The sequence below is a fragment of the Brienomyrus brachyistius genome, chromosome 22 (genome assembly GCF_023856365.1).
Source record: "Brienomyrus brachyistius isolate T26 chromosome 22, BBRACH_0.4, whole genome shotgun sequence".
Taxonomy (NCBI): domain Eukaryota; kingdom Metazoa; phylum Chordata; class Actinopteri; order Osteoglossiformes; family Mormyridae; genus Brienomyrus; species Brienomyrus brachyistius.
In genome coordinates, this window is record NC_064554.1 from 12262048 (window position 1) to 12275629 (window position 13582).

Below are 13582 nucleotides of genomic sequence, written 5' to 3' on the forward strand. Positions count from 1 at the left end.
CTGTACACAAGAATATTTAAATGAGAGAATGTGGTGAAACAGACAGCTTACAAAAGGTATAGTGGCCTCAATAGAACAAAAGCGGCAAGTGCAGTTTTCTAGGTTCCCTAAATCTTCAAAAGGAAGTCAAGTCAGGCCAGTTAGAGACAAGCCTGGCTATTTTCTTCTGTTGTACTTACAGTTGTTGTCCACCAGAGGGAACGCCATTTTCCTACACTGTCCGAATGGGAAACCCTCGTTAAAGGCTGGCGAGTTTCCGCCACGCACTCAGGTCACACGTGTATATAGATACTCTAAGCTTCGTCTTCTAATGCAGTTGTTCTCAAACTCAATCCTCGGGCCCCACTGCCCTGCTTGTTTTCCAGCTATCCCTGCTCTGCACACTGCTGATTACCTGCATCAGGTGTGTTCAGTCAATCAGAAGCTTAAAGACAGCTGGGACTTGTGTGTGGGGCAGGGATAGCAGGAAAACAAGCGGGGCAGTGGGTCCAAAGAAGTTCGAGAACCACTGGTCTAATGGTATGCTTGCGGGGAAAAAAGTATTGCTATTCTTAATGCCTTAAACTCGTTCAAAAATACAGATTACGTACAGATTCGTACAGATTCCCTTCAGTTTGCAAAGTACAGAAGCATATAAATAGCTAAGTTAAGTGAAATTAGTATTCAGAGACACAGAAAAACAAGCCTGCATGCTTATTATTTTGAGATATATACGGTGCTCTGTACAAGAAACAAAAGATAACAGTAGGTAAATAGTAATATCATGATCTTACATTAAGACAGAGCTGTTCAGCGTGTAATGATAATTAACACTTTTGTCAATTTAAAAGTGTCTTGAATTAAACTTGATGAGGCAAGGTTATCAATAATAAAGATTTGCGACTGAATGTGACAGTATTGTGTTTCTCTGTATATTTGTACACGGTAAACTACTTAAAAAATTGTATTACGTTACAACTGCTGGTGTCCCTGTCCATGCCGACTCTGCAGTGTAACTCATCGATATCCCTAAAGCATTTCATGCGAAGTGTCTCTCTTGTATAGAGTGACCCCGCCTGTCCAAGATTCAGACTGACCAATCATAAGCCTGCTTCCTAGATCGCTGCTCCTCCCACACATCCCCCACAGGCTCCTCCTCCTTTGAGGTTTCCCTGATTCCCAAAGGAGTAACATACAAGTCAGTGACATCATCATCAAACCGGCTGATGCCTGATGACATCAGAGATGGCCCTGGGATCTCCTTTTCTCAGCGTCTTGGTGAAAAAATACAAATGATCCTCGGTATTTATTGGTGTTTCCCTCTCATATGTGAAGCACTTCCAGCTGCATTCCATATATAAAGTGCTATATAAATAAAGATTATTATTATTATTAATATGTTTATGGGGCCGAAGAAATCATAATACAAACCTAGTAGCCACACAAAAATACAATATGACTTAATAAATCGTCACTGTCTGATGAAAACTGCTTATGTCCACCTTTGGCGATTGAGGCTTTTTACTATAGATGCAATACGCCCTTTCGTCTGTCCGGTGATAATGTTTGACATCTAATTGTCCGATACAAAGACACTTTATGAAGTCGTCTCTCTATCTCATATGGGGAACTTCCTGTGATGGCAAATGTACAGTACAACAGGGCGCTGATCATGTCCAAACGTTAAGACTAGAGGCCGATAACCAGCTGAGTTCTTCCAATATAATGAAAATGGAGATGAGACTGGAACTGACCGTGCGCCACTGGAATGCGGAAATACTAGTGAAACCATGCAAGTCCACATTAGCTGACGACAATCCACACAAGTCCCTTTGAAACATTAAACTGCTCGCTAATAGCTGTCAGGGTTTCTATTTCTGGTGCTATGGGTGTCTCATTATGTCATTTTAGGTTTATTTCGTAAAGTAGGTTTTGAGGAAACCGAACGGTTTTTACACAATCCTGAAAGAATGGATTTTTGGACATACATGTTTTTCATCAGACATCGGGGATCGTAAATCCTGGGTACTTGCTGAGGCCTCCGCCTCGTTATCACCTGGACCTGACCCCCCCCTCCACCTACGTGAACATGCGCCCCCTCCAGCTGATCTGCACTGGAGCTTTCATGTGCTTCCCCCAAGCTCCAGACCCGAAACACACCATCCCAAACATCTACAGATATACAGTCAAACAGCACGATGACCTCACGCCTTCATGGCTATACGTTCAGGCCAAATCTCTGTTTGTACATAGTGCACACATTCTCTCCATGTGTGCATGGGTTTACACTCATACGCAGTTTTGGTGAACTGTTCTATGTAAGTGAGTGATTATGTGTAAGTGCCCTACAATGTACAGGCGTACCATCCTGGGTAGGCATTACCATATTTCCTGATCCAGGCTTGGAGCTCACTGTAGGATAAGCTTATCATTGGGATAAGCTGTCATGGAAAATGGACAGATGGACACTGAGTTAACGGTATGGAACTGCTTTAGTCTGCCAGACGTCCTGTCAGAGATAAATTGCCATGTTCTTTCTGTAAAACTCAGGATTGTAACTCCCTAAATTTCATGTTTTGTGCCCTTTCCTCACTAAATTTCCAAACGAGGCAGAATAACCCGCTAGTCTATTCATTCAATATTTTATATAGTGGCCGTTATTGCAACTGATAAGAATATTTACCTGGCAGCAAATAAACAAAAGTGAGCAAACGAGTGTGTATTTTGCTTTTAATAACCGTGACAAGATTGGAATTCCGCAGACCTACTTTCTTGCTTGCGGAGATCGTCCTCACGCCGACCTCGGATCCCGGTTGGAGTGTGGAATCGGGGCCAGCTGAGACAGGGCAGGGAAACGGGCTTCTGTCTTCGTGAGGAGAAGGTGGGGGTCTGTTGGAGGAGATACTGCAGACCCCGACCACTATCACAGAAGTGCAGACACTGTGCCAGATGCTTTGTAAGGTGCTGATTATGAGCCAGTACTGCTGCATGGTCATATAACCATTCCTTGACTGGAAGGTGCCTGTACGTGACTCACGGGCCCTTTAAGGAGCATCAGATGACAGTTTGGTTTTCATTTATGGGTTTTGGTTCAAATTTAAAGTTCCATTTTAATTTCCCAAGAAAGAACACACACAAAATTTAACAGTTTACGGTTAAGGCTGACTAAATAACCTGCACGTAGATATTTTTTTCTAATTTTCTGAAATGTATGACTATCCATAAATATGACTCATTTCATTGAATACAGTTGGTCTCCAAGTGCAGTTGGTAGGTTTGACACGGGACCAGTGCTGCTCCGCTTCTCGGCAGGCATTCCTGATAGGCATTTTTTTTCCTAGTGGAGGTCGATGAGATTCAATCACGAATGTGCGTTTCCCGTAGTATGCTGCGTCAAAGAGCTGGCTGCTCTTTTCATGGAAACTGTTTTGCTTCCACTGACGCCAGAGCAACCACTTAGACATAATAGGAAATATTTACGACTCTCTTTTCATCCAAAACGGAGCGAACAGCGAGAGACCACATATGGGTAGATATACTTATACGTGTCACATACAATGTACATTTAATATACGATTAATGCACATTATTATGAAAAGTGCACCTTCGAGGTTCCCTCGCCAACCTACGTCTCCGTGTGTGAGACCCTGTTGAAGCAGCGAAAATAAAAATTAGTATAGAAAGCAGAAGGGTGGGGGCGCGCTCGGACGCATTCAATGCGGTTCAGTAAGGAGGGAAAAAAGTTGACACCCCACCTCCATTTGAATGCGTGCTCGCCACCCTCCACTTTCTCTCCCAAGTGCGTGCACGTATCCCCATCTCGCCCCCTCCCCTCTATTGCATTACTGTAGCTGCTCTCTGCTCGCACACACGAGATCCGCCGCTGGGCTGCGAATTGAGAAATCTCCGAGAAGATGGTGGCAGCCGCGGCTCCGTCGTCCCCCTTCGGGTAGATGAAGCTACCGTTCCGAGCCAGCGTTCCCCGGACGGAGTGACATGGGCACGGCCGGGAAACGGGGCAGAAGGTAATCGATAAGGAGAAGAGCCCGGCGCGGTGCTGCTACGGTGCCCGATCATGCACAGAAGCGAGGAGCAGACCAACTCGAAACTGAAAGATTTCTAAACGTGAAAATCGTCCTCGTGCCCAGTCGGTGCGCTCTGGCTCGAGACGCAGGACCGACGGTGCACTTTCCTGTCGGAGTTCAAGAGCGGAGGGAGACTGGGGGGCAGGGGAGGGCTTGCAATTAAGCCTTATCTTTCCATGCGTTTGCTGTCTGCTGTCTGGAGAGTGGGATCGTGGCCTGAGAGAACTTTATAGCCGCACGTCGGAATCATAAGGGAATTCATACGGGAGCCGATTTTTTTCCTCCACGTTTTTTTATGCATACGTAGTACTGAAGTTTGATGCTCATTTTTTTCAGAGCCTTTCGTGGGACTGTTGAAACAAACATATCTTGATAGCAGCACAAATATTGGAGCCGCCTGGTAATGGAATTTACACATTAATATCGATTTATAATGGCGATTATTTTTCATAGTAATGTGCATTTTCAATTATACCGGTTAGTGGGCTAATTATAGCTGATTATTTCTAAGATTTGTGCGCGTGGGGTACAAATATAGGGATACCGCCGCTATTTTTAATGCTATTTTCGGAGCTGTCACCCTAATTATATTTACCACGTTGTCGTCTTCGGATTGCAGGGTTTCATCTAACCGTGCTCTGCATGAACTTGGCATACCAGCCGAGAGAGATCCGGAGAGGGATATCAGGAAAGGACGGGGCTCTTGCCATGGGAATACTTCCGAATAGGCCCTCTCTGTAGCGGCGGGGGGGCATGTGCATTTAGCCTAACGGGCTCCGGCTGCCTGTTTCACATATCAGCCTTTAGATATTAACACAGCAATAACGAATTGTTGCTCCTCACTTACAACCAACTGCCCATAAGGCTCTAGTCTGTCGCGTAAAGGGCGAGCCGGGAAAGTTGCATTGATATGAAAACTGTGGAGGCAGAGGTTTAATTTATTAAGATGCGAAGTGTCCGTGTTCAGTTCAGACAGCGTCCAGGAAAAGGGAAAAACGACGCGTTATCTTCTCCGGAGCTATTTCGTGCAGGTCTTTCCCTGCAAGGGGCGTCGGATGTCAATGGAAGCGTATAAATGCATGTAAACTTGGCAACTTTGCGTCTTTGGTAACTTTGCGGACAGGTATTTATCTTTTTTTTTTACTGTCTTTTTTGTATCTGAAAATAATTCGGAAGGGACGAGGCATTTGGACGAAAATAAACACTGAGTGATATTCGGGGAGTCGGAGAAATATGAGACGTGGATGCGGTTTGCTGTGGGATTTTGATGTCAGTGAACTGGAAAAGGTGAAGCGTGCGAGGCTCGCGAGGCGCGGGAGAGGCGGCGGCTTGCGTGCCTTATTCCGCCGGCCGAGCTGCCACGGGCGCCAGTGTCTCGGCGGACCTCCACTAACCGCCTTCGCTGTCTGATTTTTGCCGCGGAAGGATGAACGGACCGCCCGTCGCCCAGAGAGGATTGGCTGCCGGCTCCGCGGAGTGAGACCTTTAGCACAGCCCCGACCGTGGAGCTTACTGCCATTGAGCGACCGCGGCGCTTCACAGCAGAGGAAGGTGGAGGAATGTGGATGTTGACGTCATTGGAGGAGAAGTAATGAACTATTGAAACCTCTGGGACGCTCTTCAAGTGGAAGAGCCGCTTACACAGCGGCCCCCCTCCCGGGTGATTCCCTTGTCGTTTTCTGCTACGTTTGTACTTGTCTCATCGTGGAACCACAGTACTGTGGGGAAATTTTTCACCTCAAAACCGGTCTCCACTCCCGATAATTCTTCTGCCTTATTCCGTTCCCTCAAATACAGCAACATGGCCTCGCCCCAGCTGCTCCTGCACAACACGGAGGTCAGCTGCGATTCCAGTGGGGACGGCGTGGCGTCCGTGCGGATCAACAGCAGCAAGGCACACAAACAGCAGCTGCAGCAGCAGCACAATGTAGGGGCCACCAGCACCGGTGGTGGGGGGGCAGGGGGATCCAAGCACTGCAAGTACAGCATCTCATCCAGCTGTAGCTCGGGGGAGTCAGGCGTGCGGAGGGTCATAGTCAAAGGGCACCGTGGTCGGCGAAAAATGCCGCAGCTTTTTGAGAGGTCCAACGGGCAGTTCTGGGACCCTGGGTTCGACTCGCCCATCCTGGAGGAGGCGTGCCAGGAGAGGTGTTTCCCACAGACGCAGCGGCGCTTCCGCTACGTGCTGTCATATTTGGCCGTTGCCAGTCTCCTTTGGGGCACTTACTTTGGTGCCAATTCTGCCCACTGCAGCCTGAGCGCCTTCCTCGTGCCCACGGCTGCCTTCCTGCTGATTTGCCTTCTCCTCTTCCTCTTCACGTTCACCCACCTGTATGCCCGCAGTTACAGGCAGGCCTCGCTGCTGCTCATCGCCGTGGCCTTTGCCCTCACGCTGGCATCGCAGATGCAGGCAGCCAGCTTCGAGGACACCGAGAGGAGCCCTCCGGATGAGGGCAGCGGGGTCCTTTGGAGTGGGAATCTCAGCACGGCCGAGACCCCTTCAGAAGCCAGCTCCTTGACCCCCTGTGTCTCCCCCGTGGGCACCTTCTCCCTGTGCATGGAGGTGCTGCTCCTCCTCTACAGTGTGCTCCACATTCGCCTGTATGCTTGCGTGCTGTTGGGGCTGGTCTACTCCGTGCTGTTCGAGGCACTGGGGTGGGTGCACCTGGCCCGAAGGGATAGTGCTGCTTTTCTGAATCTCTCCGAGTCGGACTGGGCCACCCTGCGCTGGCTAGTGCCAGCCAAGGCGCTGCTGCACTTGTGTGCACACGCCATTGGCGTGCACCTCTTCATCATGTCCGAGGTCCGCTCGCGCAGCACCTTCCTCAAGGTGGGACAGGCCATCATGCACGGCAAAGACCTGGAGGTGGAGAAGGCGCTGAAGGAGCGCATGATCCACTCGGTGATGCCGCGGCGTGTGGCCGACGAGCTCATGAAGCAGGGTGACGACGAGGGCGAGAACTCGGTCAAGCGCTATTCCACTGCCATGGCCGCCGCTGCCTCTGCCAGTCCCAAGGGTGGCAAGCGCAAGAAGACCTCCATCCCTCGGGGTCAGATCATCTTCCGGCCCTTCAACATGCGCCGCATGGATCCCGTCAGCATCCTGTTCGCCGACATCGTGGGCTTCACCCGCATGAGCGCCAACAAGTCCGCCCATGCGCTCGTGGGCCTCCTCAATGACCTGTTCGGTCGCTTCGACCGCCTCTGCGAGGTAACCTGCTGTGAGAAGATCAGCACGCTGGGCGACTGCTACTACTGCGTGGCCGGCTGTCCTGAGCCGCGACCCGACCACGCCTACTGCTGCATCGAGATGGGCCTGGGCATGATCCAGGCCATCGAGCAGTTCTGCCGGGAGACACGAGAGATGGTAGATATGCGGGTGGGTGTCCACACAGGCACTGTCCTCTGTGGCATCCTGGGGATGAAGCGCTTCAAGTTCGACGTCTGGTCCAACGACGTCAACCTGGCCAACCTCATGGAGCAACTGGGTGTGGCCGGGAAGGTGCACATCTCCGAGGCCACTTCACGGTTCCTGGACGACCGCTATCAGTGTGAGGATGGCCGGGTGACGGAGCGTGTTGGCCACAGCGTGGTCACAGACCAGCTCAAAGGTAAGGGTTCTGGGCAGCTGGGGGGAGGTGGGGGGTATATTGGGAGTCTGACGGGTGGGGAGATCTACTGTAGCTTGTGGTATGGCTCTACAGGAAGTGATGTTGCTTTGACTAACCAATCAGGGCTGTGCATTAATCTTATTGGCTGCAGGTTAAGTTTTATGCTTTAATAATAAGGTGTCTCAGTTTGAGGTGAACAGCTGCTGAACCCAGGCATTCTCTTCCATTGAATAGCAGGTGCAGAGGTGAATATGGGATGTGGGGCTTTATGGAAGTTGACTGTAGTTAGTCCCTGACCACCTCCATTTAGATGAGCAGCACGTAAATGGCTGCTCCCTTTTGTTCTCATGATTCCTCTGCTGATCCTTTCCCTCAACTCATCCCGGTGAATAATATAAACTTGCGACTGTGAATTCCCATCCCATCAGATGCTGGGGCTTGGAACCATTTTGGGGGAGGGGGGGGTTTGGAAAATCCAGCGCAGTAGTCGGCCACCTTTTAATGAATGAGAAGTAAAATAATGTGGTGAGTCCACACACACACACACACACACACACACACACACACACACACACACACACACATCCAGGATTCTGCTCTCTAGGGCTCTGTTCTTAATACCCACACATACACATTCAGGGGGCATTTAGTGGTTAACGTTTTTGAAAGTGGGGGGGGGGGTGCATAGCAGTGATAAAAGTTGGTTAGCACCAATTAATTTCTCCGATCACTAATAGGTATTTTGTGGGCTACTCACCAGCTCATGTGTACTGGATGCCCAGGAGGGTACAGCAGCACCCCCAGCATCATAATCATCAGATGTCAGTGTTTGCCCTAGGTTTACAGCTTTGGGGGGGGGGGGACAGACGAACACCGACAGGATTCATGGTGTTCATGTGTTTCTTTTAATGATGGCAGTCAATATAACAACTGAACTAAACATCAGAACATTTCTTTTCATGACAATTATCCACAAACGGTGCAGTGTATCTTCCTGGGCTTCTGGAAGAACATTCCTAGAGCCCCTTGATATGGGAAGTCAGAAACGTCTGGACCATTTATTGAAATCCGCATGCAGGCTGCTAGATGGTCTCCTTGCAGCCTATTGCGGATGTTTTGTCTTGACCTGCAAATACATTAACTCTTAGGCTTTAAAAGTGATAGCTGATAGCTTAAAATAGTGGTAGTTTAAAACAGAAAATCCCATTGTGAACGTATTTATTACCCTGTTCATTTTTGTCTGCTTTTCAGGTGGTTAATGCGACATATTGTCCGACGCGCGCTCTCTGTCCGCTGCTGGGAATGTGCTCACCTGTGTGTGTGCGCGCACGTGTCCGTACGTGCGCATCGGGGCTGAACTCCGCCACGCGTGATACAGAGAGCAGAAAATAACTGTAAATGTGCGACCGTGTAGAGACAAAAAATAACAAGCTGCTGTGTAAATAAGATAAATAACCTAATGCTATTTAGTTTGCTTAATAAAAGGACAATGCATAGACCTGTTCTATAGGAAAGGAAACCTTAAATGACTTCTGTTGTGATCTGGCGCTATATATCCTCTCCCTTAGTAAACCTATAATGGACTGAGAAGTGACAGACTACCCTGCCAGTGCAGCTGGAGTCATGACTCAGGACATCGAGTACCGAGTAATTCCTGTTTATTCCTGGTGTCTCTTTGTAACAGACATGCTGTTGATATGTAGTTTGACTTACTAGCCCATAATATGTCCCTGATTGAGTTGATTTTAAAAACGATTCCGCCGGTATTTAGGTGAATGTTCAGCTGGTAGATCTTTAATAATTGTTGCTGGGTGTTGTTAAAGAGTGATGGTTGGTACATTCAGGCTCTGTCCAAAGAAAAAAAACTCGGAAGCAGGTTGCTTGGGGAACCGGCAGGATGGGTGAGGATGCAGAACGTTTTCCTCGCCCTCTCTGAGGCAGCCCCCTATCGGGAAGATGGACACTTGCTCTCAATCTGTCCGGCTGCCGTCTTCTTTGTTCCAGTTTTAAAATGGTGGAAACTGGGTCAGTTTCCTGTCGTTTCCCCTTCCAGGCTGGAGGCTGTTGTATTTCAGGCTCAGAGGGTGTGCATAGTGACGTCCTGGCTGGGCCCGTGGGGGGTTCGTGACTGCAAGGTAGGCACTTGTTACCCCGGCTGGCCCTGCAGTTGTCACCCGCGAGGTGCGAGAGCAGCGGCGATAATGCAGAAGTCGGCAGGTGCTCCCCCCCCCCGAACGGCATAAGCAGTGGCCAGGTGTCGGAGTGACACGTCTGAGCGTGCGTCCGGGGATTTGCGGCCTTTCGGCGCTGGGTGATGCGGTTTGGGCCTGCTTGGTGACGGCTGGCTGCTTTATGTCGGCGAGAAGGCGCGGGAATGAGACTGACATCAGGTTCTCACCTCACCAAGTCTAAGAGATGAACTGAACATTGACTGCTGTTGGAGGAGGATGTGATCGGGTTTTAACCTCACAGGGGTGTCACATAGTTAATCTCGCGCTATTGCCCTGGATATTTTCCTTTTCCCTTATTTCATGGGGGCATTTGACCCGTATTGTGTTGTAAATGAAATTACTAAAACAATTCATTAAGGAAGACTGATTTGATTTATTCAGAACGATGGTTTGGTTGAATGGATAATTAGATTCGGTTTTACAGTCAGGAAACATACAGATCCTTTTCAGAAAGGGGGTATCTCATTTGGTACCTTTTTTCCCTCAAACTCTAATTATATAGGAAGGTTTATTTATTGTGGGAGTATTAGCTGTGAGATCATGCTCCTGATTCTCGAGCTTACTGGGATCAGTGATCATAATTATCTATTTTTTTTCTCTGTAACCCCCCCCCCCCCCCCACCTTCCGTGTGCCATAGTGTGCAGGGATTCCCCCATTACAGAATTGGCCGTATTGTGGTGGTTGGTCCATAGTGTTGGAATGGCCTCTGGTCCGTCTGTTGGTGTCCACTCTTCTGCTAAGCTCTTGCCGATTGTCATGCACGTGTGCATTTTACAAACCGAGAATGTTCACAGCAACTAAGAAAAACAGACCAAGATAACCCTGGTGAGAGTGCATCACCGTTCTGTGCTGCCTGAGAGCTCTCTGTCCCGGATGTCTGGCCTGATGCGTGACCTTGTGGCGACCTTGTGGGATGCTGGCTGGGAGCTGTCTCGGGTTGCCTTATGGCTGTGGAGGCCAACCTGACAGGCCGTGCCAGCAGCCGTAGGCGAAGACGTTTCAGATTGCGTGCTTTGCAGCCCGATTCCTCGACTCCAGACGGGCATTTTCACCCTTCGCTGGTGCTTAGTGCCAGCAAATAGTTGTCCGGTGTCCTGCTTGGCCCTCCCGTCCCTCTCCAGAGCACGGTGTGAGTGGAAACTCTGCTGTGCGTCCCGGTCCGTCTCGCTCTGTGGCTGCACACTCTGGCTATTGTCTGCGCAGGTGTTCAGAAGCGGCTGAAAACCAATGGAAATTTTAGAACGCAAATGGCACCCCCCCCCCCAGCCTCCCCATAGCCATTTCTACAAACTGGAACTGGGTTTATGTAATCATCGCCGGCTGCTTGTGATTCTGGCGATGCTCTTTGCTGTGGAAGCTAATAATGCAGACACCGGTGACCTTCAGGAAGAAAAATGATTCCAGCACAGAGGTTATACTGACGTGGGGTGGGGGTGTTGCAGCACTCTGCTAAAGACCAGCACTGCGTTTCAGCTGGGTGCTGACTGGGGAGTGTACTGGGGGAGGCTGGGGCAGACTCTCAGCGTCTTTGGAAACCGAAGGGTTGGTCTGGCCCACGTAGCTGACTGGAAATGTTCTATACGCATCTTAAGGCGTGCTCTGTGTCCTGGGCATGTGAGCTGGGGTTTTTTTAAAAATTTTTTTACTCTATATCAGTTGCGTTTTAAGGTTGAGAAGCTTCTGGAAGACATAACACCTTTTATGTTAGAGTAAGAAAAAGCAGGATGGGAAGTAAAGGAGAGAATGAGGTGAAGGAGACTGTAGGGAGGGAACGGAAAGGGAGAGACTATATGGAGGAACAATGGGGACTGGAAGGAGGGAATGAGGAGGGAGGACTGAAGGGAGGCAATGAGGAGGAGGAGGAGGACTGGATGGAGGGTATGATTGGAAGGAGGACTTGAGGGAGGGTATGAGGGGAAGGAGGGAATGGCGAGGCTGATGGGAGGAGAGAGGGGGAATGAGGGGAGCGTGACTGAAATGAGGGATTTAAGGGGGATGCATGACTAACGAGGGGCAAATGAGGAGACAGACTGAGGCGGAATGAGGGCAAGGAGGAGAGAGAAAGGGAGGGAGAGACCGAGTGCGAGGAAGGGGGGGTGCCGAGATTTTATGGTGCTGTCAGCTTATATGTTAGTCTCTGGCTGGGGGTAAATGGAGCCAGGGATTGCTGTTAGAAGCCATTCGGGGACACTGGCAGGCCTTTGATGTGAGTCCACCGGCGCGGTGCCCCAGCCATGCCCCCCTCGCCCACCGCTGCTGTGGGAAATGAGCCATGCCAGGGCGTTGCTGTTCGCCACAGGCTTTGGCTGTGTGCCCTTTGGGGCTGTGTCGCAGTGCCGTTGAGGGCCGTCCTGTGGCGACCTTGCATTCGGCCATGGAGGCCTTTATGTAACACTCCAGGCGGCCCTGACCCCAGTGCCTGCCGTTTCGTCTCTCTGGGTCTCATGATGCTGGAGATGGAGGCACGGTGTGGCTGAATTGCCGCAGGCAGCCTGAGCTCTGATTCGCTGGGACCCTGGAGGGTTTCCCAAGGTGAACCTTCTGATTTATGTCCCTTGGCGGCTTCCCTCCTGCAGCAATGGTGCGTTTCAATTATGTGCGTTTTCCACTGTCAGGGGAAGGAGGCGCACAGCGTAAAACTGAAAAGGAAAGCAGAGCGATAGGTCTTGGGCGTTTTTTGGTGATCGATTTAATTTTGTGGTCAGGTGATCAACCAGTTAATCAGCTGAGCCAAAAAACGGGCTATAAAGAAAAAAATGCAAAGGCTTTTTTAAAAATAAACACCAGCTGGTATTTTTAAAGTTAAAAGTGTAATTAAAACTTTGGCTCGGTGTAGAGAGTTTCTATTTAAAGTGACAAAGTGGGACAGGAACAAAGATTGCGAATGTTTATACTATGGTAGATGGTATTTTGACAATTTCAAAAATAGCGCTATTTAGGCATTTTGAATTCTTGGTGATTCAAAAAAAAAAAAAAAACTGTTTACATATTTCACTACACTGGCTGTATTTGTGTGGAGGAATGCCATTGCTGTGAGCTTCACAAACTGCAAACGTCTGCGTCCAGAGACTGATGTAGTATGTATGCAAGAGTCCGCACGCACAACCATATGCGGACTGTAACGGAAAAGTGAAGTATGTACTAGGCTTAACACCAGCCTTAGCATAGCTAGGGAGTTATGTCATTATGCATAGTTAAGACAGCAAAACTGCAACCGGTCAATGGCAAAATACATTGTCATCTATTTTTCTTACCAATTATTATCAACGTTGTTGATTAGTTGTTGCATTGTTGCAGCCCTACACTGAACATGCTCATGCAGAGATTGAAAAGAACTGTCATGGGTGTTTAAAATATCACTTAAGCTAAATCATTTTACCAATGTTTGGAGTGTTAATGATCTTCAGGTGTGAGTGGTTTGAGACTCGGGTTTGGAGTTTGGTACAAGCCAGTCTCCAGGAGACAGCAGAATGTTCTGATTCTGGTCTAGTGGGCCTTCACACTCTGACAGAGGACCTTTACGCCAGTGTTTCCCAGTCACCGGGGACCCACAGGGGGTCCATGTTTTTGCTTCCTCCCAGCTTTCTGCCAGACAGTCCACATTTTTTGCTCCCTTCCAGCTCACAGAGCTGCAGGTCCCCAGAACCAGATTGGGAAGCACTACTTTGCACTAAT

General features: G+C 49.3%; 1 protein-coding gene across 1 annotated transcript in view; it reads left to right on the plus strand.

Moving 5' to 3' along the window:
• The first annotated feature begins 3706 nt into the window (after positions 1 to 3706).
• The window catches only part of LOC125717805 (adenylate cyclase type 9-like), a 31454-nt gene continuing 21578 nt past the window's right edge, over positions 3707 to 13582 (plus strand). The window contains 1 exon segment of the mRNA XM_048991080.1: positions 3707 to 7675. Coding sequence (XP_048847037.1) covers positions 5866 to 7675 — 1810 coding nt within the window. The 5' untranslated portion in view covers positions 3707 to 5865.